Source organism: Perca fluviatilis, chromosome 6, assembly GCF_010015445.1.
Source record: "Perca fluviatilis chromosome 6, GENO_Pfluv_1.0, whole genome shotgun sequence".
Classification (NCBI taxonomy): Eukaryota; Metazoa; Chordata; class Actinopteri; order Perciformes; family Percidae; genus Perca; species Perca fluviatilis.
Window position 1 is genome coordinate 5,643,204 of NC_053117.1, and position 26,584 is coordinate 5,669,787.

The 26,584-nt window shown below is 42.1% G+C and overlaps 2 protein-coding genes across 12 annotated transcripts in view; one reads left to right on the top strand and one right to left on the bottom strand.

Moving 5' to 3' along the window:
• On the bottom strand, positions 1 to 24,006 carry tango2 (transport and golgi organization 2 homolog (Drosophila)). Of its 2 annotated transcripts, none has more exons than XM_039804097.1 (10): positions 23,877 to 24,006; positions 23,178 to 23,236; positions 21,631 to 21,754; positions 13,983 to 14,071; positions 12,070 to 12,189; positions 11,567 to 11,684; positions 4,545 to 4,612; positions 4,179 to 4,329; positions 2,466 to 2,570; positions 1 to 1,491 (listed from the first exon to the last, which is right to left on the bottom strand). In XM_039804097.1, the coding sequence occupies exons 3-10, from the start codon at positions 21,684 to 21,686 to the stop codon at positions 1,371 to 1,373; spliced, it is 828 nt and encodes a 275-aa protein (XP_039660031.1). In that variant the 5' UTR covers positions 21,687 to 21,754; positions 23,178 to 23,236; positions 23,877 to 24,006; the 3' UTR covers positions 1 to 1,370. The 2 variants fall into 2 exon arrangements, with proteins under 2 accessions (XP_039660031.1, XP_039660030.1); XM_039804096.1 differs by having other exon boundaries at positions 4,179 to 4,332.
• Positions 24,007 to 25,071: 1,065 nt separating this feature from the next.
• arvcfb (ARVCF delta catenin family member b) overlaps positions 25,072 to 26,584 on the top strand; it is a 293,798-nt gene continuing 292,285 nt past the window's right edge. For 4 of the 10 annotated variants that reach the window (XM_039802588.1, XM_039802587.1, XM_039802595.1 and 1 more), the window contains exon 1: positions 25,072 to 25,447. The gene's annotated coding sequence lies outside the window, so the exon portion shown is untranslated. The remainder of the gene's footprint in view (positions 25,448 to 26,584) is intronic. The other 6 variants (XM_039802592.1, XM_039802593.1, XM_039802594.1 and 3 more) reach the window with 2 other exon arrangements.

Sequence of the window (26,584 nt, forward strand, 5' to 3'; positions counted from 1 at the left end):
TCAATGTAATTAACTAATTTTATTATTTGCCCCTGTACATTTCCTACTTTAACAAGGTGTCAAAATGCCATGTTAAAAATCTGAAATTTGCTTTTTTGTAGAGAATAAAGTCTGCTGTAGACTGCCTGGGACAGCCACATGGCTATATGAAAGCTCCATTATTCAAGTCATATATAGTGTGGGTTCTTGTGCTTTCATGGGCCCCTGAGGAGCTGACATTAACCCGATGGGGCCACTGGTAATTCAAATACCCCTCTCCCCACAAGATAGTGGAAATACGCCTCTTGAAAAACTCTTTTAGTCCATTAAGTATAGAGGAATAAATAATAGATATTTAATATTTGCACAAGCCTTCTCCAGTTTGAGTTTCTAAACCACTCAACAGCTTTGTTTTTCCTGCTGAATTAGCATCACCTGTAAGAGTAACGTGTGGGTAAATGGCGAACACACACAATAAGCAGAATACATACGGCAAAAGGAAGAACCAGCTCTCTTTTTGATATAATGCAGAAATCTCCTGGCAGGTGAATGAACAGATGTGATCACTTAAACAAAAAATGGATTCCTCCCAGTGTGTTTCTGTCAACAATCATTACATGGTAAGCCAAATGTGAGTGTTTTTTTTTTTTTTATTGTCAAGCAGCTGTGGAAGTGGTCAGAGATCCAGAGCCTGAAAACGGTATGCATTCAACATCTGTTGTAACCAACATTCAGGCTACTGTTGTGCAGGGTTGGGATGTAACTCATGAATTACCTGTAATGAAGTTACAGTAATCAGAAATGTAAAAAGTAGTTGGTAGCGCTAATCTATGACAGTAACTGTAAACCTAAATCAGATGACACGTTCTCTAGAAAAATACTGGTGGCTCAACGTTTTCCCATTGTGTGAAACAAAAAAACTATTTAAAATTGCAGTTTAGAAATTGTGCATAAAGTGTATGTTCACTTCACGACATGTATAGGTAAAAATATGACACCAAAAAGAATAAATTAGATTGCATTAAAATAATCTTAATCTCGATGGTAATGGTTGCATTTTAAAGCAGGTTACCAGCGACCTGTACTGGACTAGACTTTTTGAAGCAACCCAACCCTGCTGTTTTGTGAAATGTGGGTAAAATAATTTTCCTCTACAAAATTATAAAATCTTCTTTGGCAATCTTTTAAATTAGCACACAATTTAAAAAAAAAAAAAAGAAAAGAAAAAAAAAAGCATTTTAGCTTAAATAAAGAATAAGAAATACATATCACTGTGCCGACATGTTCACATAGCTGCTATGATCAACTGCAGCTTGAGGAGGAGGGGGGGGGGGGTGATGGAAGGAAAGGTAATGCAGAAAGGCACAGAGTGGGTTTCCTCCATCATGTCTTTACGCCTGCAGTTTGAACTGGAAAGAACTGGTGCTCCATTTGCTTGTGTCACAGTTGAGCATGGTGCGCTCTGTGAAGGACACGTTGCCTTCTGCGTCTATCAGGATAATCGTATTGGTCCTAAATAGGCAGGGACACAGGATACAAGCAAACAAACACAAACACGTTAAAATTAACAATTTAAAACGCTAAAACAGAAAACAAAGAAGACGGCAAGGACAACTATGATCATTTAAAAGTCACATTTGAGGTATTGAGCAAACACCCGTGATAAGACTGAGCAGGCGGTGGCAGACAGTGCCTTGTTAAAAGGACACTTTGATGGCTCTGGCAAAGACTGACCCTCTGACCTTTTGGCTACAGGACCGTGTAGGGGTGTCACGCTTCTCCAAATCCACAATTCGAATTTTAGTTTTGATTGGTCACGATACAGTTCAATTGAAACCTTTTTTTAAGCAGTGGCAGAAATTCAGCAATACGAGCCACTAGATGGCAGAAGGGTACTTTACAACAATAATTTGAGTTTCTCAGGGTTTACAAGGCAGACTTGAATGCACCATAAGTTTAACGAGGTGCACCTGGACGCACTATGAAGTCCTCTGAGCCCACAGGCTTTGATGTTGGTTGTTTTTTAGCGTATTTAGGGGAAGGCAAAATGTTGCCCCACCGGAAAGCAGGAGGATTTTACAGTTCTGTTGTTACAGTTCTGTTGTTTCTCCGTCATCTACGACTCCGGCAGTGGCCGTGGCGTCTGGAAAAGTGGAGCTGCAGGCTACTGGTAAGCTAACGTTGCCAGGTTTCTTCTTTGGGCATGCGCAAGTAGTGGTGGAGAGACAAAATAATTGAAATCTAAATCTCATTTTGATTTTCCATTTAAAATCAAAACCCTGACACCGCTAGGACCGTGGCATCACAGTGCAGACAATCCCCTTTCGTTTGCTCACTGTGTGTGGAGGATTGATTACACTGGGGATTTTTGTGTATAGCAACAGATCTGTTGAGAACGGTGTTCTCTATGATCCTGCACGCCAATGGGGTGGGGGGGGGTGGGGTGGAGAGAGGAGAGAGAGGAGGTGTAGGTGGGAGACACTGACCTTGTGCCATAATGAGGGGTGCGAACACACACTGCAGACTGAGCCTGGATTGCCGGCTTGCTTAAACCATCACCCTGTCTCTCCTGAGCTGGATCAGGTGTGTTCCTGTAAAACAAACCCACAATGCACCTCTTTGAAAAGCTTTAGAGTCACGAGTTAGCATATAGATCATTCTCTGTCATATTCCCCATGCAGTATGTTAAAGTCAGCGATCGACTCATGCATAATATCCAAAAATGATGTAATGTACAAGCAACACCTGAACAAATGGTTCCTCAACCTGTTCTCGTCCCTAATTTCAGTCTCAAAATTCTGCAATGTTCACCATCAACATACTACTCTACATATTACTATAGATCAGACACAATTAATCGCAATTTTAACGTACTTTTATGGACTAGTGCAATATCCAAATCACAGGGGGGGGGCTTTAAAGGCAACATATGTGTTTAACAATACTTAATCCATTCTGAATTAAGTATTGTTGTGCTGCAGACATCCCAGCCTACAAATCGAATCCTACAGACTAAAGATTTTTTGTTTGTTTGGTACAGATCTTCGCAAAAAAAAAAAAAACATATCGTGAATCATATGGCTATCGCAATATCAGTCAAAATAATGGTAATTAGATATTTTCCTCATATCGTGCAGCCCTATATTACTAGTGAACCGTAATTTCTCGTCGAGGTTAAAAGTTGTCTTGCGATATCAGTACACCAGTGCAGAATTACATCAGTGCAACTGAAAATTAATCACGTTACATCAATCGACACGCACGCCACAATGCCGGTAAAGCGGACATAAGTGTGGTTTCAATTTTCATTTCATTTTGTGACTTTCGATCGAATAAAAGGCTATTTTTCCAGTCATATTTCATCATTTAAGTTTTCTTTAAAATAGTGTTAAAATCTTGTCTCGTTCTCGTGAATCCAATCTCGTGTCTCGTCTCGTGACCTGAGTGTCTCCTCACACCCCTAGTGAACGTAGATGTAAATAACCTCTACATGTCAACGTTAATGGCAATTCATCCATATTAAAGCCACAGAATTGCTTCACATCCAACAAAAAGCTTTTAAAAAAGGTCCAATGTGTGGGAATTTCTCCCATCTAGCGTTGAGATCATATATCGCAATCAACTCTCTCACGCCACGCAGTTCAAAGTAGGTATTAGAGCTACGGTAGCCTTCACGCTTCAAAAAGACGGTCTCTTGCTGTTTTCAATCTCCTTTTTCTTTTTCTGGGCAAAGAAGAAGAAATTTGGATGTTGAATACGTGTGGTCCTCCATGTTTCCTTCTTCAAACCTGCCGGGGCCAGGAAGCTACGATACCCATTAGCAGCAGCTGTGAGTTTATCATGTGACAGTGAAAACGCGAAAGGCGGAGCAGTATGTCCTGTATGTCCCTTACCGGCTAACGTATTTCAAGATGGAGCATGAATATGGAGCGTCTACCCCAGTTCATGCAAATGCAAATATAAAATTTCCAGCCAATAGGAATACTTGGAATTGATGGTGGAGGTAAATATTCATGAAAAAAGACAAGTTTGTGAACGGGCAACACAGATTTTGATAATTAACAACTGAACACGTTACCCACTGGACCTTTACAATCAATAGAAAAGCAAAGTATTATTATACGATTATTCATAAACTAAGATGAGTGAAATGTGTTGTTATGATGTGGGAATCTTTAAAGTGGGTGTTCGCCACTCACAGTTCCTCGTTGTTGAGGACGCTGAGCAGCTCTTGCACCAGTCCGTCGCAGGACAGGGACTGGTCGCTGACAACGCTGGTGAAGTGACGCTTGCCTTGCAAAAGTTTCCTCCATGGAGTTTCCAGCAGTGAATTACTCAAGCCGTAGATTCCTGCTGAGGGGCGTACGAAGAACACAGACCAACATATACACTAGTAAGCTCTGTTGGGTGACCTCGCGGCACATGATCCTCCAATAAACAGACAGACAATCTGACAACAATATCAACATGGAAATGTCAGGCTAACGTGAATGGGCCATAGGCTGACAGAAGGGGTATGATGTGAAAGGAACGGTTTCTACAGCAACCATAGCAAAAACACAGACCTGCTTTTAGATGGATGGGTTCAGGGCTGCCTCGGTTTCCATAGTAACACACAGTGTCTTGTTTGGCCCTACATGGTACACAGCAAGACGGAAAAATTACAGATCGATTTAGCGATGATTAAATTGTTTATGTCTAATTACAAAGGCTGTGTCAAGAGTCACAATGCTTCTATGCTCTTTAAATAAACATAAATACAGCGAGAAGATGATGTTCAAAGAAGCACTCTTGAGGGAATCCTGTAAAAGGAGTGCTCAGGGTGAAAGAGAATATCAACAGTGCACCATACGGTATTCTTTGATGACTGATTTTCTTTGCAGTCTTGGAAAATAAAAAAATTAAAAAAAATACATAACACTGTAGTTAATTGCAGCATTTAAACTGGGTAAAATAAAGGTTTCAAAATACAAATTAGTGCTGCAAACAACTTTCACTAGCATAAAGCCTTTTAGTTACGGTGTTCGATATCTTTGCAAAGTCCTCAGAGGGAATTTATTCAGTCTGAAAAAAATCTGTCTGACATCAAGGGCAGCTGTGACGGCTTTGGTACAGGAGAGTGAATAGTAAATTGGGACCAAATCCTTTGAACCAGCAGGGGAATTCATTTTTTATTTTTTTTTATACTGTATGTCAGTTTTATGACAGGCGTACCAGTGGCATCAGTCAATCTGAAATGTGGCGCAACACTGCTTCAACATCTAACTTGGAAAGTTTCCCAGTCAAGAGCTGGCAAGACAGGAATAAAATATGCTGCTGGGCTTGTTGCTCTGCCACAAACTTTATCGGATAGTTTTAAAAGCCAAAATACATAATCGGCCGTTGGTCTATACCATATATTATAAGCAAAAGAAAGGTTTGCCCAACCCATTAACAATGATTTCATCCCACAGTATATGAAGGTTAACAAGTTGACTACAGGGTTTATAGTTGAGAGACGTATTTATTGTTTTAAGCACAAGAAAGGTGTACCACTTCAGGTTAAGAAAGATGTTTGTATATTTATTTGCTCATCAACGTTAAACTTTACTTGATACAATGAAATGCTTCTTGTCTTCCTCGGCCAGTTGTAATGGAAGCATTGAGGACCATTATCTATCAGGTCAACCCAAATACATAAACAGAATGAGGTAAGAGATGGTGTGACGTGACAATGAATATGTGGGTGGGGTGACTGGACTGATTAATCTTAGTCTCTCATCGGATTAGTCAGTTCATTAAAACAACTAAAGACTAAAGGAATGGAAGAAAGAACACACACACAAGTTGACAATGTATCAGATCTGCACATATTGGCAATTACAACAGGTGTGGTTGTTTAGATCACACACACACACACACACACACACACACACACACACACACACACACACACACACACACACACACACACACACACACACACACACACACACACACACACACACACACACACACACACACACACTTACTTCCTGGAGCAGAGAGACTTCTAACGGCAGGACAATGTGTCCAAGCAGCTGTGAGAGAACACTCGAAGCTGTGGGTTAGGTTGACACTACACCGTCTCTCTGACAACAACAAATCAAAGACCTTGATATTGCTTCCAACTTGTACCCAAACCCGGTTGAACAGTCTGAATAAACAACTGCTTCCCCAAGTTCCCATGGTTACTATGAACACAGCAGCACTGGCCAATGTTGACTCGGGTGATAGCAGTCACCCCTCATACACGCACGTACACAGTAGCTGCTCAGTGGGAACCAGATGGCACTGTAACCTGAAGGGAAACTGACGAATGCGTAAAGCTGTTAACTGGTTGTCAGTTCTGCGGAGGGCAAACACAGTGTGGGAAAAACTAGTTTGAGCATGGCCCTAAACTCAACAATGCCTGAAAAGGCCCTGGTGTTTATGTATACACTTTGCCCTGTGATATGCATCAAATTGACCGTGGTGGAAACAGGTGGAGGATTTGCAGAGGGATAGCTCTATTTCTATCGATTTGAAACTGGCTAGGATATCAAAACTCCCATCAAGGGGTGCTGTGGGTTGATTTGGGCTGAGATGAGGAAACAGCAGGAGGTCAAGATCACTGGGCAGACCGAGAACGAGGAGGGAAGAGTCAAAAACAGGCTTTTTCAGATCTCAGTAAGAGAGGTAATCAGTATGCTGGCTGGGAGACGATCTAATGAAGAGTCCTCTATACCGAGCCTGCGGAGCGGTTTCCCCATCGCCAGCTGTGGAGTAGTTACCCGGAGATGGTTGGATGAGCTTTCGACATTATCGTTCAGAACGAAGATGGGTAGTCGGTGGGGGCTCCTGGGTAAGGACAGCATGTACTCTGGTATCCAGTCACACACACCTGTGCATGTACAGCAACACATGCAGATCATTAAAGTCATTGAATAGGGGGATACAACACTTGTTTTACGTGGTGTTCATTTTAGCCACGATAGCTTCATGGCTCAATGGATGGCAATGTTGATCTGTCAGTCGGTCCACCACGAGTGAAATAGCTCAAAACCTGCTGGATGGATTACCATAAAACTTGGTTCCGCTAGTCTTAGTTCCCAGAGGATGAATCCTAATGACTTCGGAGATTCCCTGACTTTTCCTTTAGCACCATCACAAGATTGACATTTCTGGTTAAAAGTCCGACGGCACAAACAACTACTGGATGGATGATTTCAATGAAATTTGGAATTGACTTTCACATTCCCCTCAGCATGAATTGTAATAGCTTTGGTGATCCAGTGAGTTTTCCTTTAGCTCCATCGTCAGATCTAAATTTCACTTTGTCCAATACTTTGGTTTCATGGAAAGATAAAGGCAGGAAAATATAGTGGGATTAAGAGTAGGGCTGGGCACCGAACGTCGATACTTTTATGGTGAAAAAAATACTCCGATCCTATGAGCATTGAAAAATTATTTATCTTTCGGTGCCAAATTTCGGTTCCAAAAGCGTCTGAGCGCAACCTTATCTGTCCTCTCTGCATATTGACACAGAGCGGAGCTCCGACCGACACACGCAGGTGCGGACGGAGTAAACTACGTCGTCGGCTCTGCAGTTTTGTTGACGTCCCAGTGAGTCACGGCGATGCCGATAAAGGGGTTTCAAGGGTAGTTACAGTTTTTCAAAACTTCACGCAGACAGCGTTTGCTGCAATAAGATATTAATGGCGAGCCGAAAGTGGTCGCGGTGCTGTTGACGTTACACTTCCTCTTAGACAAGAAGGCTCAACGGTGGTTTCTCTGCCCTGATGACTGACTGACAGGCTGAGCTTGCAATGCAAGGCACTTTTATTAATTTTACTCTGAGTGAGCAGAATTTTTTTATTTTGTCTTGATTCCCAATTAAGGTGGAAAATAAAGGCTTTGTGTTCAATGTATTGTTATTGATGTTGAAATGGATTTTAAAACATATGGTATCGGGAAAAAGTATCGTTAGGAACCGGCATCGAAACTGAGGTATCGAAATTGGCACCGGATCGAATGATTTTGAACGATGCCCAGCCCTAATTAAGAGCTTCTCCTGAGGTTTTATATGACCGCATGCTAACAAGGGTAAAGCTAAAATCACAAGTATTTCGATTTTTGTGGCAATTTTCAGACCTCTGGATTCACTCAATGAACAATGCAGGCTATATTTGAGCTATTTACTGTGAGCATCCACTTCTAATTCTATTGGGTACGTAAACATGTTCTATTTCACTCAAAGATAATGTGATTTTCCAACACGTAATCTTAGTAGTGCTTGGAAAAACAAATATTCATAGTCTTTCAAATGTTGAGAGTTCATCCACCCCTGATACTCTGGAATGTGCCTATCTGATGCTCCGCTGTTTGTCTTTCTCAGCTCAAACTAGCTTCTGCCAAGAATGACAACACATGGTTTGAGACCATGAGATTGAACCACATTCTAAAGTTGTTTTGTAAAAGCAGCCACACTCTGCCTGACTGAAAGTACATTAAGCGGGGCATTTGGTTGAAGGCAAACATCAGACAAAATAGTATTTCAAATGGATAATACCGTGACCGGGTTAGCTCAGTTGGTAGAGCAGGCGCACATTTACATATATTTATTTACATATTTATGCCTCAACGCAGATTGGCCCTTTCTCACCTAGCTGTCCTGTCCATTAAAAGGTGGAAAAGCCTAAAAAAATAATCTTAAAAAAAAAATAAGAGGATAATATCTGGGCACTGGCTTTAAAGGGAGTGCGACATGAAATCAGATCAAAAACCAAAGCTATAGAAAAGTCTATAAAAAAAAAATAAAAAAAAGGAGCCTTGAGAGCATCAATCAGAGATGATCTGAGATCAAAAAGTAAATATTCATGGTATTAGCTCCACAGAGGGAAGGCTCAGCATGATGCCAATGACCAAATCACTTGCATGTACAACTCAACCCAACATGGTCATGGATTATTAATCGAGGCAGGACTGGTTTAACAAGCATCACAATTTAAAAGAAGCAATACATAAATCATGGCCGGAGTGGAATACATGAATGCCTCTGGGTTCTGTATTAATTGTACACCCTTTCTACTCATTGCATCACAATGAGGGTGATCACACACACACACACACACACACACACACACACACACACACACACACACACACACACACACACACACACACACACACACACACACACACACACACAAACACACACACACACAAAAACCCAGAGTGAAGACAAACACAGTTTACAAAATGGTGAGCACATTGTGTCACCCTCTGCCGCCCCATCATAAATCATGTAGCTGGTTACAGATGAATGAGAGATCCTCTAATTGTAATATAGTGCTACTCTCTATACACCAGACGTAGTTATTGATCCGGAAAAGAAACTAGACGCCTTATTTCTTCGGAGCTGCTGGCCACACCACATTGGAAAACAAATAGGCTGGTAATGACGTGGTTTATTAAAAAGATGTAGGCTTGCTTTCAGTCACTGTGTGTCATCTCTATCTGCAGTGAATGCAGCACCCAGCAGATGGGTATTTGAGGAGAGAAACAAAACACAGTACTTTCACAGCACAAGGATCTGCTGAGTGATTTCTGCCTCAGATGACAGCACGATGAGGTTGGGGGTGGCACCTTATTCTTTCATTTAAGAGGAATGCCACTGGGGCAGCGCAGGCACAACTACAGCTCCCGGTCTTAACAGGGACATTTGCATATCTTGATTGCTTAAGGCTGTTTTATGCTTCTGCGTGGAATCGACGGCGTACCCCCGCAGACACCTCTGCGTCGCCGCGAACCCCCCTGCGAGCCCTCCGCCGTAGCTCGACGTGCACCTCCAAAAATTTGTAACTTCGCGTCGAGGCGACGCAGACCGCAAGGACTGTGATTGGTCAACTGGTCCTGCGTGTTGATAGTCTGTGTTTCAAGCAGCCTACTGTGGGAGGAGCAACATGCTAGTTCACGGACATCAGCTCCGCTAATAACCTCAGACTTATTTTCTGGTTACAGTCACTAGGTCAATGGACTTCACGGTGTCCATTTCTCGATACCTTTTACAAAATCTAAGTAAGAAAAATATTTTAGCACGACAGTCGATGGGGTTTGCCATTCTGAGTACCGTTTCGGTGTGAGCGACACACACCCAGGCGACACCATAGAGCAGAAAACCAATGTATCTCTCCAACCTTAAAGTGCTCATATTATGGTCATTTTCAGGTTCATAAATTGTATTTAGAGGTTATATCAGAATAAGTTTACATGGTTTAATTAAAAAAAAAAAAAAAAATCACCATATTTTTGTTGTACTGCACATTGCTGCAGCTCCTCTTTTCACCCGGTGTTCAGGTCTCCGTTTTAGCTACAAAGTGAGACATCTCACTGCTGTAACATCTTTGTTGGGAGTCGCACATGCTCATTAGCTAGGTAAGGATCACATCAGCTGGCTAGCTGTTTAAACAACTTCTGCCTGTACAAGACAGGACTAGCCGGGAGACTTCTTCTAAACGAGGGCGCACTTCCAACTTTGCGTGGAATACCTGCAGAACAGGGACATGGAAGTAGTTCTTTTGTAGATTGTGGTGAACTAGCAGTGTTTTGCCATTGACAAAGGGGTTGCATGCTAGCGGTAGCATGTACACAATAACACCCCAAATCCCAGAAAAAGTGATTTTTTTCATAATATGGGCACTTTAAAGTGATGCTAAAACAACGTGGAGGAAGGGCGGGACAAGCATAAAAACCCGTCTTGAGGCCATGTTACCAGGATACATGGATCATGACACCAAACTCCACTGTGGAAAGCCTGATATCTCCCCGGCCCCAGGGATACAGTATGGTGTGTCTGGTGGTGCGTGTGTGTTGGAGCTGAACCTCCAACCTCTCGCTGGCAGAAACTGAGACCCATTTCCATGCCAATTGTCTACAGGGGCCTCCACCGTGACAACTATCTCTGTGTGCACTGATCCCACTTCAATTTCTCTCACTTCACCAAATTCAAAAAGGCGAGAAAAAAAAGACAGAAAGAAAAAAAAACTCATCATTTTTAATGCTGTCAAGATTTTCATTTGTCTGAAACCCTGAAACACGAACAGGTGTTTCTTCAGAATTTTAATGCTGCCTCTTTCACAGCTCAGCAGCCTAGATTTCTTTTTCAATTCTGCCTTCCTAGCACTCCAGAGATGAAGACGCTGCCTTTGCGGTTTCATTCCAAGGTAAGGCCAGAATTCAGAGGAACAGAGTTACAGCCCATTCTCAACAAACTGAGTTTGATTCCTTTAGTGCACAAGAATTGGCAGATATCACTTCATGACACCAAAACAGTGCAGTAAAGAACTTCGTCGGAACATCCGACAGCCTAAGGTGGCTACATTACGTATTTTTTTTCTAACTCTGAAATAAATTCCAACTTGTAAAATGTATCAGGTTGCGAGTATGGCTGCTTACTGGAAGACAAACGTTTCTTCTCGCAACTAACTCTCAGTGTAAAGATTCTCATGATGTCAATACATCTTTCGCTAAGCTTTACCAGTGAATGGACTATACACGTAAGATAGATATCACCACACCTTTCACTCACTTGAACTCCGCGGTGATGAGGTTGAAGCCGTTGTACAGGTGGCTTTCTGTCGACACCTTCTTCAGGTAAGAGTAGCAGTCCAGATCCTTGTCCATCAGGTAGTTAGACACTAGAAATCCTGCAGAATGGCAAAGGTTAATAGAAATGGTTCTTAAATTTAGCACTCAATGAACCCAGCCTAGTTGTTAATAATACATATAAAATATGTACATATAAATAATAAAAGATACAGTAGATATGTGAAACTTGCAGCACAAATGGTTCCACAAGACTCTTCAAAATGCCGCCAGAAATGCAATGTTGCACTTTTAAGGGTGAACGATAAAATATACAGTACCAACCTATTAAAGAAATTGCATGAATAGACTATTAGGACCAGTTAAGTTATCAAATAAATCTCAAGTGTAAGCAACATTCTTCATACTTCACAGGAGTCTGTGGAGACTATGGATGCATTTTATCAGTGAATAACATATTTGTGCCTTTTTCCACGGCTGGCTCACCTCTTCCTTGTGCATCGGGGTTGAGACGTCCTTCCATGTAGTTGGTGATTGCAGCCAGCTTGCCCCGCTTGCTGATCCCCAGCCATGATCCTCCCTCCTTACTACATTCCAGGTCCAGGCCTGGTTAACACAAAAGTAGTCAAATGTTTCTTAAACGCAGCTCCATGCTGTTCATCGGACTTCACCTGGAGGTAAAATATATTTTACGCTGTTTTTAGCCATTCAATAAGCCGTTATAAGAGTTATCCTTACTCCTCCATACTATTGAACAATCCCCACAACATTCAATACCCAGTTAGTATCCATTTAGTAAAGTCATTTCCCAGGTTGCTACTGATTTTACACAATGGTTTAAGAACCCTATGTTCAACACAGGTCCAGTAAGGAAGTCTTCCTTATAATACTACTATATTTTTCCTCCACAGCGCTGCGGAGGAGGGTCTGGCTAGTCCACACAGCTCTCCGGGATGGGAGAAAAACATGCTCTGGTTTATTAACCAATCACAAATGTCTTGGGGGGGCGCCAAGCACCGGACGCAATAACAGTGCCTCTGCAAAATAGCCCCGGGAAGGAACTTGTTTTGGTGGAACGTGTGTACGTTCAAAAGTAGTTTTAGTTTTTTAGTTTTAGTCGTGCAACAGGAAACTCAGATTGGACAGATAGTCTAGCTAGCTGTCTGGATTTACCCTGCAGAGATCTGAGGAGCAGTTAACCATAGTCCTCACAAATCCACCGGAGGTTAGAACGCCAAGTGGAAGGTGACGGACATCCGACAGATCTTCCGGCAGTACCGGAGCATTTCCCTAAATGGTCATCGATATAGACTACCAAATTATAGACCTGTGTAAGCATTACTGAACATAGACCTTAATCTCACAGGTTAATTCTTTTTTCCCCCCCCATTTACAACGTTTGTCTTACGACAATGGGGAACGTTCCTTGGCGTCCTTCGAATGTGAAAGGCGGGGAAAGGAAGAAAGAAAAGATACTGAACTTGAACTAGCCTGCATTAAGACACACCTAATGAAATACTCCATTGACTGTTATTGACATAAAAAGATCAGTATAGAAGTACATCCTTTGATCGGTCTTTTGATTGGACTACCCTCATGTGTAGCTTTGGCAGCGATAAATAAACTGAATCCATCAATGAATCTGTTGTCATCTTTCCACATACCTCTTCTTCGCATGACATGGGAAAGGTACACTGCATGTCTACTGCACTTCCTGGTGATCAATAAAGACAGGTCCACTTACAGTGACAGTGACCACGACAAGACAAGAGGTCTGCCTCCTCTGGGAGTGGATTGAAAGCAAGCCTGATCCCACTGGGAGCTATAGCTTCCTTCCCTTTGCGTCATGCTGTGTCTCCTTCAGGGCCCTGCCCCCCCCCGGTCCCGCAGATAAGGCAGAGCCATTTATTCCTGTCACACCGCATAAAAGCAGCCATCAACTAAGGGCCCACTACTGGAGTCCTGACCCCTCTATTACAGAGGGGAAAAGGAGACTCACGAACAACGAAGCTATCTCTGCGTTTCCGCAGGAAAAAAAAAGGCTGGACGATTGATTTCCTCTGCTTGACTATAATGTGTATTGGACATCAGTCAATTAAATATAGTTTACTGCGGGTGGGGATATCCTGTGACGGAGTAGAGGAGAATTGGATTCTGAGGTGGAGGAGACAGATTTTCTCTTGATTATTGAAACCCATGTATCCTTGAATAAACCACGGCTAAAAAGCCAACATCTGCTGCATTGTCACATAGTTACAGAGCCAAGAGACATACGTTTTAAAGTCTAACACATATTCCATCTGTCAAGATGTAACAAGATGTACCATTTCTTTTTAAATGTGTATTTGTGAGGTAGTGAAATGGTGTGTGACGAGCTGGACTCAAATGTACCGACTTACCGCTGAGGATCTCACTGTTGGTCCCCCAGAAGTCTGCAGCTTTGGACGGCCTGTTGTAGAACTCATCTCTGTTTGCAGCCAATATTAGCCTGCGGAGGGGGAGCGAGAGCCAGGGGTTCAGAGGTTGTCGGGTTACCTTTGTTCATTCAGTGAGTCTTGTTTATTTGCTCTTGACTTGAACCAACGAGGTATTACAGAAGGACATGGCTGGTCTCAACAGCAGATCCATTATCAACGACTAATTCACGACATCCCATCCCATAAGCTAATGAGTTGGAAGACAGACAAGACTAGAGCTGTAATCGGGCCTTAAAAGTTAGGCCCGACAAGGCCCGAGCCCGACAAGTACATTTTGATTGACAGCTTTTTAAAAGCCCGAACCCGTTTACAGCCCGACATTATTCAAATGTGCACACGCACACACCGCTCTTTTGCCTTTTGTCAAGAATGAGTCATTTATTAACATTTTAACCCTTGTGTTGTCCTTCGGGTCCCAGTGACCCGAAGGACAACACAAGGATTATGTACTTCCGTTTACTTTGTTGAGAATTGCTCTCTAAACAAGGGTTAATACAGCACCTTAGTTCTTGTTTGTACAGCATTTTGGTCAGCTTAAACTGTGTTTAAATGTGTTCTAGAAATAAACTTTACTTACTTACTTACTTTACAAGAAACAGGGTTTAGAGAGCAATTCTCAACAAAGTAAACGGAAGTACATAATCCTTGTGTTGTCCTTCGGGTCACTGGGACCCGAAGGACAACACAAGGGTTAACATAATTTATTCATGACTAACGTAGGCTACCGGCCACTTGGAAGTTGGAACAAAGAAATAAAATAAGTCCTCCAGAGGCCAGCCTCCGTTTCACCTCCTCAGCATCCATTTTCGCGCTAATCGAAACGCATCACCTGACCGCTCATTTACTGCGCAACCCGGAGTACAAGCCCGACTCGAGCCTGTGTACCCGACGAGATAGATAGATATATATATACACACACCTAAGAAACACGTATTCATCTGTGGCAGATCTAGATAAACCGTCACACACACACACACACACACACACACACACACACACACACACACACACACACACACACACACACCTTAAATGGGACCACGTTGTCTGACACAGGCTGCCTGTCAGTTAAGCGCCGCACTACACTTTGGCCTGCATTATTATTAAGGGTGAGTGATGATGGCATTATGTTAATGGCCATGAACAGCTACAAAGTGCGACCTGTATCTAATGTAACACCAGCCATTAGTTTCTACAGGCCTTTACTAGCAGGTCACTACTGTCAATTTTGCAGCGAGGAACGGTTACTGTAACATCACTTAGTGGCTATGTATCCTCACTCAGCTTTTATAATCTACTCTTAATCCTCACACAGCAACACACATGCACACAACCCCTCATCCAGCTCTTCTCACCCAGCAGCTACGAAACGCTCAATGGTGTTTTTTGCCCCCAACTGCTCCTTCCAGGCAGCGCTGCGACCGCCTTTATTTTTTTTGCCCTGGTTAGGGTTAGGTTCCCTAACCCTAACCAGGGCAAAAAAAATAAATAAATAAAAAAACTTTCTTTGGCCCAAGAGGATAAGATGACCTATTCCTATTGCACCATGTGACTTTTGTAAACGTGAATTAGCATTTTAGCAGAGAAGCATACATGTTTGTTTTTTTTAAGATTATTTTTGGGCATTCTTGGCCTTTATTTGACAGGACAGCTGAAGAGAGGAAAGGGGAGAGAGAGCGGAAACGACATGCAGCAGTGGCTGCGGGTCAGACTTGAACCCGGGCCGCTGCGGTAAGGACTGAGACTTTGTACATGGGGCGCACGCTCAACCAGGTGAGCTGCCAGGGTGCCCCACATACATGCATTTTATGGTATGTAAGCATGCTAAGCACCAACATATAGTGCAGCGTGTTGTACATTTATAGAATTTGAGTAAAAGATTGTCGAGATATGGATTTAAACATTGTAGAGAGGCACTTACATAGCCTTTGGGAAAACTACACAGGCCAGAAGAAAAGGCCAATAATATCTATTGACCTCTTTAGAGGTTTGTTCCTCCTGAGCTTGGCAATGGTCCCCCTATTAATCATGGGTGGGTGGATGCTGCTAAGAGCAAACCAATAAGCCAAACTGACCTAATAGGGGTGGACCTCTGTGCATCGAGGGCTAATGGCAGCCCGTTCCCAATGGCACTGGGTGAGCCACTGCTGCTCCAGAAAACAAAGCTAACACTAATGATGCTATACCAGAGAAAGAGCATCTGCTATCAGATCCTGAGGGGGGGAATCACATGTGTGCAGCTCTGATCACAGTAACAGTCAGCCAGCTGCATCGTGTAGGAGGGCTGGTGAGAAGCAGAGAGGTATCAAAGCTCTGCATGAACACTGAACTCGGATTCTTTCTAGTCTATTCAGTGAACACAGTGGTCTGTGGACACGGCAGCAGCCACGTTAGATTTGATGTGGAATTATGTATTCAAGGATATTCAGGATTCCCATTGGATCATTCCATATACTTTTTGTCAACCTTTCATCTTGCATTATTTATTTATTTTTATTTATTTATTTGACAGGGACAATGCACAGCTCCTCCTTAGCAGTACCAGAGTTAGCTATAAGGTATAACGTCATGTCACATTTCATTTCCACTTGATCAACCATTTGCTCCAATACAAGGTATTTTGAAAAATAGCTGGAATTTAATAAAATTTGTTGTAGTTATTGTCCCAAGAGGAAACGGTTTTTGGTGACTTTTCCTCTAGAGCAACCATCGGTAGATGTTGAGATGAGTCACGTCGATGAGTGAAAAATCAAGTCTGCTGCTATTGCTAGAGGTAACCAAGGTCATGAGGATTCATCCTCTGGGAACCCTGGATATCTGTACCAAATATTATGGCAATCCATCCATTGGTCAAGACACATCAGCAACCTTTTAGGCTTTGGACAGTTTCTCTCTTAAACCAGTGTTCGGTCAAAATGTCAACTTGCTTACAGCACCTATCATAATTTAATTGGCAGATTGCCATGAGTAACATTATACTCTGAAGGGGATAAAGAATTTCAGCTGTTTGTTTAGTCAATCCCTTTCATCTTTTTGGGTGCTATGAACATAGCAGCCTCTAGGGACTGCTAGGGAAGCTGCTGATATTTCAATGACATTAACTAGCCTAAAGGAAGTGCTATAATTACAAGTCAAAATCATATTACAATGCTGGTTGGTTGCTTGCAGTACTACTTTTATTCTGAGCAGCTGAAAAAGTTGAAATAAAAAAAGAAAAGAAGAAGAAATCTGAGCATGTGGGTAGTGATTTAGTCATCTGTGCTGACCCATTTAACCCTTAACCACTGTAGGTACAATATACTACTGTCCTGTGCTGTGGGAGTGTAATAATTATTCTGAATGAAACTTTAATCCTGCCTTTAACCAGCCTGACGTCATCATACTGACTAGAATCTGAGTCTGAGCCTACTCCATTGGGCTGTGATTATGGGGGGTGTTTCAACCCAACCAGGAAAGAAAATGCCTCTGCACTAGGGTTGGGTACCGAAACGCGGTGCCGATAGGGCACCGGTGCCGACATAAATGGTAGTAACGAGACCGAATAAGAACGAAAATTTCGGTGCCTGACTTTACACTACACTCGACAGCGTGTAATGTTAGCCTACCGTTAGCTAGCAGCTGAATTAAACACTGTTAAAATGCTGACAGCTAACGTTAAACAGTGTAAAGTGTGACTGGATTTCACTGGAGAGGATTCCAACACCGGGACCTAACAGTCTGCTCTGCAGCGCAGCAGCTGCTGTTGTCGGAAATTAAACAACACAGACGGTGCGTTCACTTAAAACGGGTAGCCTCGTGGTGCATTCACAGTAATTGTAAAATACCCTTTTCCCATCTGGTGGTTGTTTTTGTCGTTCAACAGCAATTTACTGATGAAATAAGTTATTATAATTATTACATTATTATTAAATCTTTAAATTTTGACCATATGGCCTTAGCAATAAACAAACCCTTCTTTAATGTCGCCAACTTTTGTTTAGTACCCTTCTTTTTTTAACTTAAGTACTAGTTCAGGCACTGGCACTGTTAAAAGTATCGCTTTAGCACCGGAAAAAAACCCAAACGATACCCAACCCTACTCTGCTCTCAATTGGATAGACCTACAAACAATCAGAGTGACTGAGTATGTGACGTATGTTGAGCGACGCATAGTTTTATGCGCTGTCGATATCTTCTATAACAGATGCAACGGCGGAATCTACACAGCGGCAGCCATCTTTGTTGTAAACAAATTCAACCCAAGCGCTCTTTGGTGACGTGGTTGATTACGTTACTGTTGCTCATCTGTCCATCATCGTATAAAGCCCGCCCTGACAATTTGATTGGTCCAAACAGCTCTGGTTGGAGCATAGCTGCTCCACAACGGATCAAGTCCAGCCCGAACTTCCCGACCTCAAATGTTGTGGGCGGGGCTAAGTTTAGCCGGCACCCAGGGCTAGCCATAAACCCAATTTAGTCTAAAACCATCCTTTTGATTTATACATCACTGCAGCAAAAGAAAACGAGAGAGAGAGAGAGAGAGAGAGAGAGAGAGAGAGAGAGAGAGAGAGAGAGAGAGAGAGAGAGAGAGAGAGAGAGAGAGAGAGAGAGATAGAGAGAGAGAGATAGATAGATAGATAGACACCACACACACACACATACACAGTACAGGCCAAAAGTTTGGACACACCTTCTCATTCAATGCGTTTCCTTTATTTTCATGACTATTTACATTGTAGATTCTCACTGAAGGCATCAAAACTATGAATGAACACATATGGAATTATGTACTTAACAAAAAAAACATGTCTTATATTTTAGATTCCTCAAAGTAGCCACCCTTTGCTTTTTTGATAGCGCTGCAAACCCTTGGTGTTCTCTCAATGAGCTTCATGAGGTAGTCACCTGAAATGGTTTTCACTTCACAGGTGTGTCTTGTCAGGGTTAATTAGTGGAATTTTTTCCCTTATTAATGGGGTTGGGACCATCAGTTGTGTTGTGCAGAAGTCAGGTTGATACACAGCCGACAGCCCTATTGGACAACTGTTAGAATTCATATTATGGCAAGAACCAATCAGCTAAGTAAAGAGAAACGAGTGGCCATCATTACTTTAACCAATGAAGGTCAGTCAGTCCGGAAAATTGTGAAAACTTTGAATGTGTCCCCAAGTGCAGTCGCAAAAACCATCAAGCGCTACAACGAAACTGGCTCACATGAGGACCGCCCCAGGAAAAGAAGACCAAGAGTCACCTCTGCTGCTGAGGATAAGTTCATCCGAGTCACCAGCCTCAGAAACCGCAAGTTAACAGCAGCTCAGATTAGAGACCAGATGAATGCCACACAGAGTTCTAGCAGCAGACACATCTCTAGAACAACTGTTAAGAGGAGACTACGCGAATCAGGCCTTCATGGTCAAGTAGCTGCTAGGAAACCACTAAGGAGAGGCAACAAGCAGAAGAGATTTGTTTGGGCCAAGAAACACAAGGAATGGACATTAGACCAGTGGGAATCTGTGCTTTGGTCCGATTAGTCCAAATTTGAGATCTTTGGTTCCAACTGCTGTGTCTTTGTGCGACGCAGAAAAGGACGGATTCTACATGCCTGGTTCCCACCATGAAGCATGGAGGAGGAGGTGTGATGGTGTGGGGGTGCTTTGCTGGGGACACTGTTGGGGATTTATTCAAAATTGAAGGCATACTGAACCAGCATGGCTACCACAGCATCCTGCAATGGTAGACTACCTCTTGAAGCTCATCAAGAGAATGCCAAGAGTGTGCAAAGCAGTAATCAGAGCAAAGGGTGGCTACTTTGAAGAAACTAGAATATAAGACATGTTTTCAGTTATTTCACACTTTTTTGTTAAGTACATAATTCCACATGTATTCATTCATAGTTTTGATGCCTTCAGTGAGAATCTACAATGTAAATAGTCATGAAAATAAAGGAAACACATTGAATGAGAAGGTGTGTCCAAACTTTTGGCCTGTACTGTATGTATGTATGTATGTATGTATGTATGTATGTATCACTGACGTAACCACACGAGGCACAGTACGTTTCACCTTTCCCCAGGTTCAGGTCTGAGTCAGAACTCGTACCACATCTCTGCTGTGATCTCCTGAGCCGGGTTTAGACTCCCAGAGGGAAGGTCAGAGATGGACTATGGCCAGGTATAAAGTTCACTGTCAAGCTCAAGGGGATTATAATGCGCTAGACTCGAGTCGACATCACCCCGTAACTCACATTGACTGCACATAGTGCACTGGTCTGTGCTCCCTACTGACAGAAGTTAGCGTTTACTGCTGCGTAGGGCACATGGAGCTTGCACAAAGATTCATTCAGCGCTTTAAGATGGTAGATCTGAGCAAAATATGTGATGTATTTTCTATAACTAGTAGGTTAAGTACATTATGTGCCCAATACAGAAAGCTATAGGTCCCTTTATACACAGCTTGGGCCCTGGCAAAGACTGACACCTCCAAAATCAGAACCTTGGTTTCACATTTTTTAAATAAGATGATAAAACGGGAAAAAAAAATAATTGTACCTCTTTTCCTTTGCTATTATTCTACTGTGTGTACGTGTGTGTCTTTGCACCTCTCAAAGCTCCAAGTGGCACACAAGACAATCTTGAAACAAGATGAAATAGGGAACACTGCAGCATTGTCAGAGTATGACAGCAGTGATGTCAAGACTTGACACCTGAAAAGGTTTTTTCACCTTATATTTAAAAACAAAAAAAGTATCTATATATTCTGTAGCTGCATTTTCCAACACTTTACTGAAGCCATATGATGCAAACTGAGTGAAATATTTAAACCCAGCTTTTTCTTTTCTTTTATACAACCGTGTAAAAAAAGAAGAAGCATAATTTGTATACACACCCTTCCAAAAATACAGCCTATTGGGGATCTAAAAAAATAGCCTTATACCATTGTTATCCAGATGGACACAGTGGGTACCTTTTAGGATTTAAAATGTCCCCACACACTGCAGTGCCAAAATCAAAAGTGCACAAGTGATATGGTGTTTCTCCAATTGCTGCTTAAGCCACGGTCGCAATATAAACATCAGCGATTATCCGCCTCCCTTTTCCTAGGATGGCAAAGGCATGACCCGCCCTACTCTGGCTTACTCTGCCTCTGATTGGTTTACCCTGGTATTGTTACCCTAACCAATCTTACTCCTCATGCCTAAACCTAACTAATCCAATCAACGAAGGCAACAAGTACTGGCAAATCAGAGGCACAGTAGGGCTGGGCGTGCTTTTGTCATCCTTTCGCAACGCAAATTTGCCTCCCGTTCACTTCCATTCTATGCGAGCGAAGTATTAGGGAATGTTTACAACATAGCTGTAGCTAGAGTACAACGCCAGGGCTGTGAATGCAATTTAAATACATTTTCTGCACATGATGCATTTCATGATCTTCTGGGAGCATGGTCTATATTTTGACATCATATATATGTTCCTTACAAGTCCTTTCTTTCCCCTCCCTGTACTGCATGACTGACCAAATTAGCCACCTTATATACTTACTTTGCATTGAGCACAGTAAGTATCAAAGTTTGTTACAAGGGTTAATTGCTCACCTGTAGGCATTTTTGGACGCAGGCCGGGGGTCAAACTTGAAGAAAATTATACACATGGATGTACTGGGGGGATTGATGATAAGGTTTCACTAAATGCACATCTGTCTTCAAAGTTTAGTCATATCTGATGAAGAGAACAAAAACAGTAACAGGAATTAGGAAGCACAAGTGTGGAGTGTTTGGTGTCTGAGAGCATGGGTGTGTGGAGATTGTAGAAATGAGACATCTGTTGTGAAACAAGTGTTGGAAGACCGGGGTTGGGAGTGTTCCAATTTTGCAGTAACAGCAGCTAAATGTTTTCATTACTATCAGTGTTCATAGAGAATATATCTGGAAGAAAACTACATGGAATGTTCCATATCTTTAGCATGCACTTAAAGTTCCCATGGCATGAAAATTTCACATGAGGTTTTTTAACATTAATATGAGTTCCCCCAGCCTGCCTATGGTCCCCCAGTAGCTAGAAATGCCGATGGGTGTAAACCGAGCCCTGGGTATCCTGCTCTGCCTTTGAGAAAATGAAAGCTCAGATGAGCCGATCTGGAATCTTCTCCTTATGAGGTCATAAGGGGAAAGGTTACCTCCCCTTTCTCTGCTTTGCCCGCCCAGAGAATTTGGCCCACCCACGAGAGAGAGACATCATGGCTTGCAAACAAGCCAAGTGGCAGTTGGTCAAGGCCACACCCCCACCCTCCACCTTGCCCCCCCCCCTCCTCAATAGCATTTAAAGCTACAGACACAGAAATGGCACATACTAAGGAAAGCTCATTGTGGGACTGGCTCTAGTGGCTGTAATTCTGCACCAAGGCTGAATTTCGGGAAAGAGACTTCAGATACAGTATTAAGGGACCACTAAGGCCTATATAAAAGAGACTTCAGATACAGTATTAGGGGACCACTAAGGTCTATATAAAAGAGACTTCAGATACAGTATTAGGGGACCACTAAAGTCTATATAAAAGAGACTTCAGATACAGTATTAGGGGACCACTAAAGCCTATATAAAAGAGACTTCAGATACAGTATTAGGGGACCACTAAAGTCTATATAAAAGAGACTTCAGATACAGTATTAGGGGACCACTAAGGCCTATATAAAAGAGACTTCAGATACAGTATTAGGGGACCACTAAGGCCTATATAAAAGATACTTCAGATACAGTATTAGGGGACCACTAAGGTCTATATAAAAGAGACTTCAGATACAGTATTAGGGGACCACTAAAGTCTATATAAAAGAGACTTCAGATACAGTATTAGGGGACCACTAAAGCCTATATAAAAGAGACTTCAGATACAGTATTAGGGGACCACTAAGGTCTATATAAAAGAGACTTCAGATACAGTATTAGGGGACCACTAAGGTCTATATAAAAGAGACTTCAGATACAGTATTAGGGGACCACTGAGGTCCATATAAAAGAGACTTCAGATACAGTATTAGGGGACCACTAAGGCCTATATCAAAGCATCCAAAGAGCACCATGTCATGGGACCTTTAATCACCATACATATACTTCACTAAATATTAATTATTTTAATACTTACACAGAGTACTTGGCTGTAGGACAAACCGATGGACCATCCAGAGTGCATGCTGTGCCCTTCTGTGAACATGACCCATGTTCAGAATAGCAAGTGTTAGGCATAGTTTCACAAATGTTTCTTATCTTCTCTATCGTTCTTTTAACTGCAATGAGTGCAAAGGTAGCAATTGAGTAACGTTAACAGAAGTTCAAAGGCTTATCCATGAATCACAATGTCATTCAATGATGCTGCTGTAGGACAGGCTAATCATCTGATTCTACCTAGCTAGCCGCGTGTAACTAACGCTAATTATTAGGCAATTGACATTAATTGCTTTCGGTCTAATAACACTGAGTTGAACAAGTGAGTAGCACTGTGGCAAGCTATTAATAGTTGTCCTACTTCAAGATGAGCTAGCCAAAAAAGCTTGGACAACTTGTCTATGTGTCTGGTAACACACAAGTCCTGCCTTGCAGATCAAACAGAGTGGTTAACGTTAAGTGACATTATAACAGATGGCTAGAACTAGCGTTACCACTATCAGCAAACTAGTTTCAGCATAACTTGGTAACCTAAACAATAACTAGCTAACGTTAGCATTAATATAACATCGTCAATGACGTAAAGATAACAAACCAAGCAAACTTTAGCAACCTAAATAACCTCAGTTATGCAAGACACATTTGACTGCAAATAATATTTGCTAAGATCATCATTTACCCGCGGTCTTCTATACAGTTCACTGCTGTGAAGTGTCGGCTAGTTGTACTCACTGTCCCTTTACACTCGCTGGTGTCAACTAAAAGGAAGTGTTCTTTGAGTGACCTCGATTTGTGTATCCAGTCGTCTCATAAATCTCTACAGCGGGCGTGAGAATTTATTCTTTGTGCGTTGTCCTGAATCCCGCCCACTCCAGCAATATAAATGGATAAAACGAGTGCACGTCCAACAAGGCTAAATTCGCGGTGATTGGTCAGTTCGCAAGTAATATACAAACTACAGGCTAACAGCAAACAGTAATAATTACTTTTCCGGTTAGTTCAAAATAAAAGCATTGATATTATAAACATGAGTGGGTGAAATAATTCAAAATGTGGATTTAGACTTGGCTTGTTGAGACCAGGGCAAAATTGGAGCACACAGCCTTTAATTTAATTTAATTACTTGAATTAGGTACTATAGGGTCAACTTTTCTGAAATGTTCAGCACCACGGCTGAAGCAGAAGATTCAGTGCTGATTACAGCACTTTCATTCCAGGGCCTACAGGACAACTTAAAAACATCAGTTAATAAATAAATAAATAAATAAATAATTACTCTATTGATGGCCATACTACTCTGAATGTTGTTCACTATCTTAAACTTTAATAATTAAAACACTTGCTGTTTGCAGATTTCTTTTGCACACACCATATTGTAGCCTACTGTATGTGTTACTCTGGTGTAATGCATCGCTTTGAGAACTTTTACTTTGAAATCCCATTCACCAGAAGTTTTATTTGTATTTTTACTGACTTGACAATACCACGATACACCAGTGAATAGGCCTATAACAACAGAGGTACAGAATATAACAATAGAGGTACAGAATTCAGAGAAATAGAAGACGGAACAGATGATTATAAATATATATTTATATAACTGATACGTAGCGTACTGTCTGAGTGACCAACTGATAATCTGGGTTTTGTGGCAAATTAACGGAATAATACTTTTTCCATAAACAATTAGGCTTAGCATTGACTCCTTACATAATGAGAACAATTTCAAATGAGAACAAGAGTAAATTACTGAATTAATAATTCTGCAGATAAATCATCAAACTCACACATTTCCTCCAATAGCCCCTACTGTGCGAGTGGTGATGGGGGCGGGGACAACACTAACTGTGACCGACAGCATCCAGCCCTGCTGTGGATGAGAGGATAGAAGCCGCCCCGCCTTTCATACAACACAACGTCGCAGTCACTAATTAGTAGGCTAACAATTAACGATAGTCGCTTTGAGTACAAGAAGTAGGCTAACTTTTAAATCTGTTAGGTTGTTATTTTTTGTTGGTTTTTATGTTTTTACATGTGATGTGGCGCGTGACAGAAAGGACGGGCGAGCAGCAACCTGTCAACTACAATTTGAGATTTGGAAGGTTGTAACAGTAGTATATCCCTGCAGCAGCCAAGTTACGCGTAGAATAGCGTTATTCAGCCGAGGCTCTACGAGGACTACAGCACATCTCTCTGGAGAGTCTCTTCGCTTCCAAAAAAACCAAACAAGAATGAACAGGAGAAACTGAGGTAGGCTACAAACAGCTCTTTGCTTTCCATGTGCTGAATATCTTGCAACGCCAAGTTTTAGCCTGTGCCATTACAACTCAGGGGGAGGGTGTGCCGATAAAAAAACAACAACCCCAAAAAACAATGAAACAACAATGTAAACTGACATTTGAATCGCTATAAATAAACCTTCGGCTTCCTTTCGGATGAGTGAGCAGGTGCTTACATGAGGCATATTGATTAGGATATACGGACCCGGTGTGCTAGAAAATATTTATCACGCTTTTGTTAAATAGTCGGTGTTTTTAATGTGAAACGGCTTTGGGAACTGGGTTGTATGCCGCTGACTAGCTTATTGTATCAAATACATTGACACGAACGTAATACATTTAGTGTATTGGTGTGCTGTTGGGAGCTCTTATCGCTATATAGTGGATGCAGTCAAAGGCGGCGAGCGCGAGCTGTCAATCATCTCATCCCTTGCTGGCCCATTGTTTTGCCCCTCCTGTTTGTGAGTGAGTTACCATGGAGAGTCTTCCGGTTTTTCGCCTCCTAATTGCCTTATTTGGAGAAGGGGCGGCTGTCAGTAGCTGGTGGTGTTGTCGGGTTAATGGTGCTGCTGTGTGTAGGCTACTGTGTGTCCCATGTGAGCATCACCGTCCGAATGACTGAACCTCTTCAAAACAAATGGGACCTCTCCTCAAATGGGAGTTCTCAGTAGACTTGGATTGGTTCTGGTCAGCTTTTTTTCCACACACCCAGCTAGCAGTAATGACCACAGGATGTGGATGCAGTTATTATTATAGCAGTTATCTGTGAGCATGTGCAATTAATTTGCATTTACTTGTTGAGTTTCAATGTGCACCACACAGAACCTTTGCAACCTCTTGCTACTGAACGCACCCTGCTGTCGTCGTCATCATCATAATCATAATCATCATCATCATCATCATCATCATCATCATCATCATCAACTTTATTGCCAGACTCAATGTCCATTCAGAAGACACAGACATGACCTACAACATACAGAGAAATAAAAACAAAAGAAACAACAATACTGCATTTCTATAAAAGACACTTAATACCAGTGTTTCCATAGTGATGATTGGTATCGTATGGCACTAAACCTAGGATTGGCCAGCAGCGTACCCATGC

What these genes read in the sequence shown, in the direction of transcription:
- tango2 (XM_039804096.1), bottom strand. Translation starts at nt 21,686, where the DNA reads ATGTGTATAATTTTCTTCAAGTTTGACCCCCGGCCTGCGTCCAAAAAT. An exon ending in GCGTCCAAAAATGCCTACAG is followed by an intron (nt 14,072 to 21,630) that starts GTGAGCAATTAA and finishes CCCCCTCCGCAG; the next exon opens with GCTAATATTGGCTGCAAACA. An exon ending in CCCCGATGCACAAGGAAGAG is followed by an intron (nt 11,685 to 12,069) that starts GTGAGCCAGCCG and finishes GCCATTCTGCAG; the next exon opens with GATTTCTAGTGTCTAACTAC.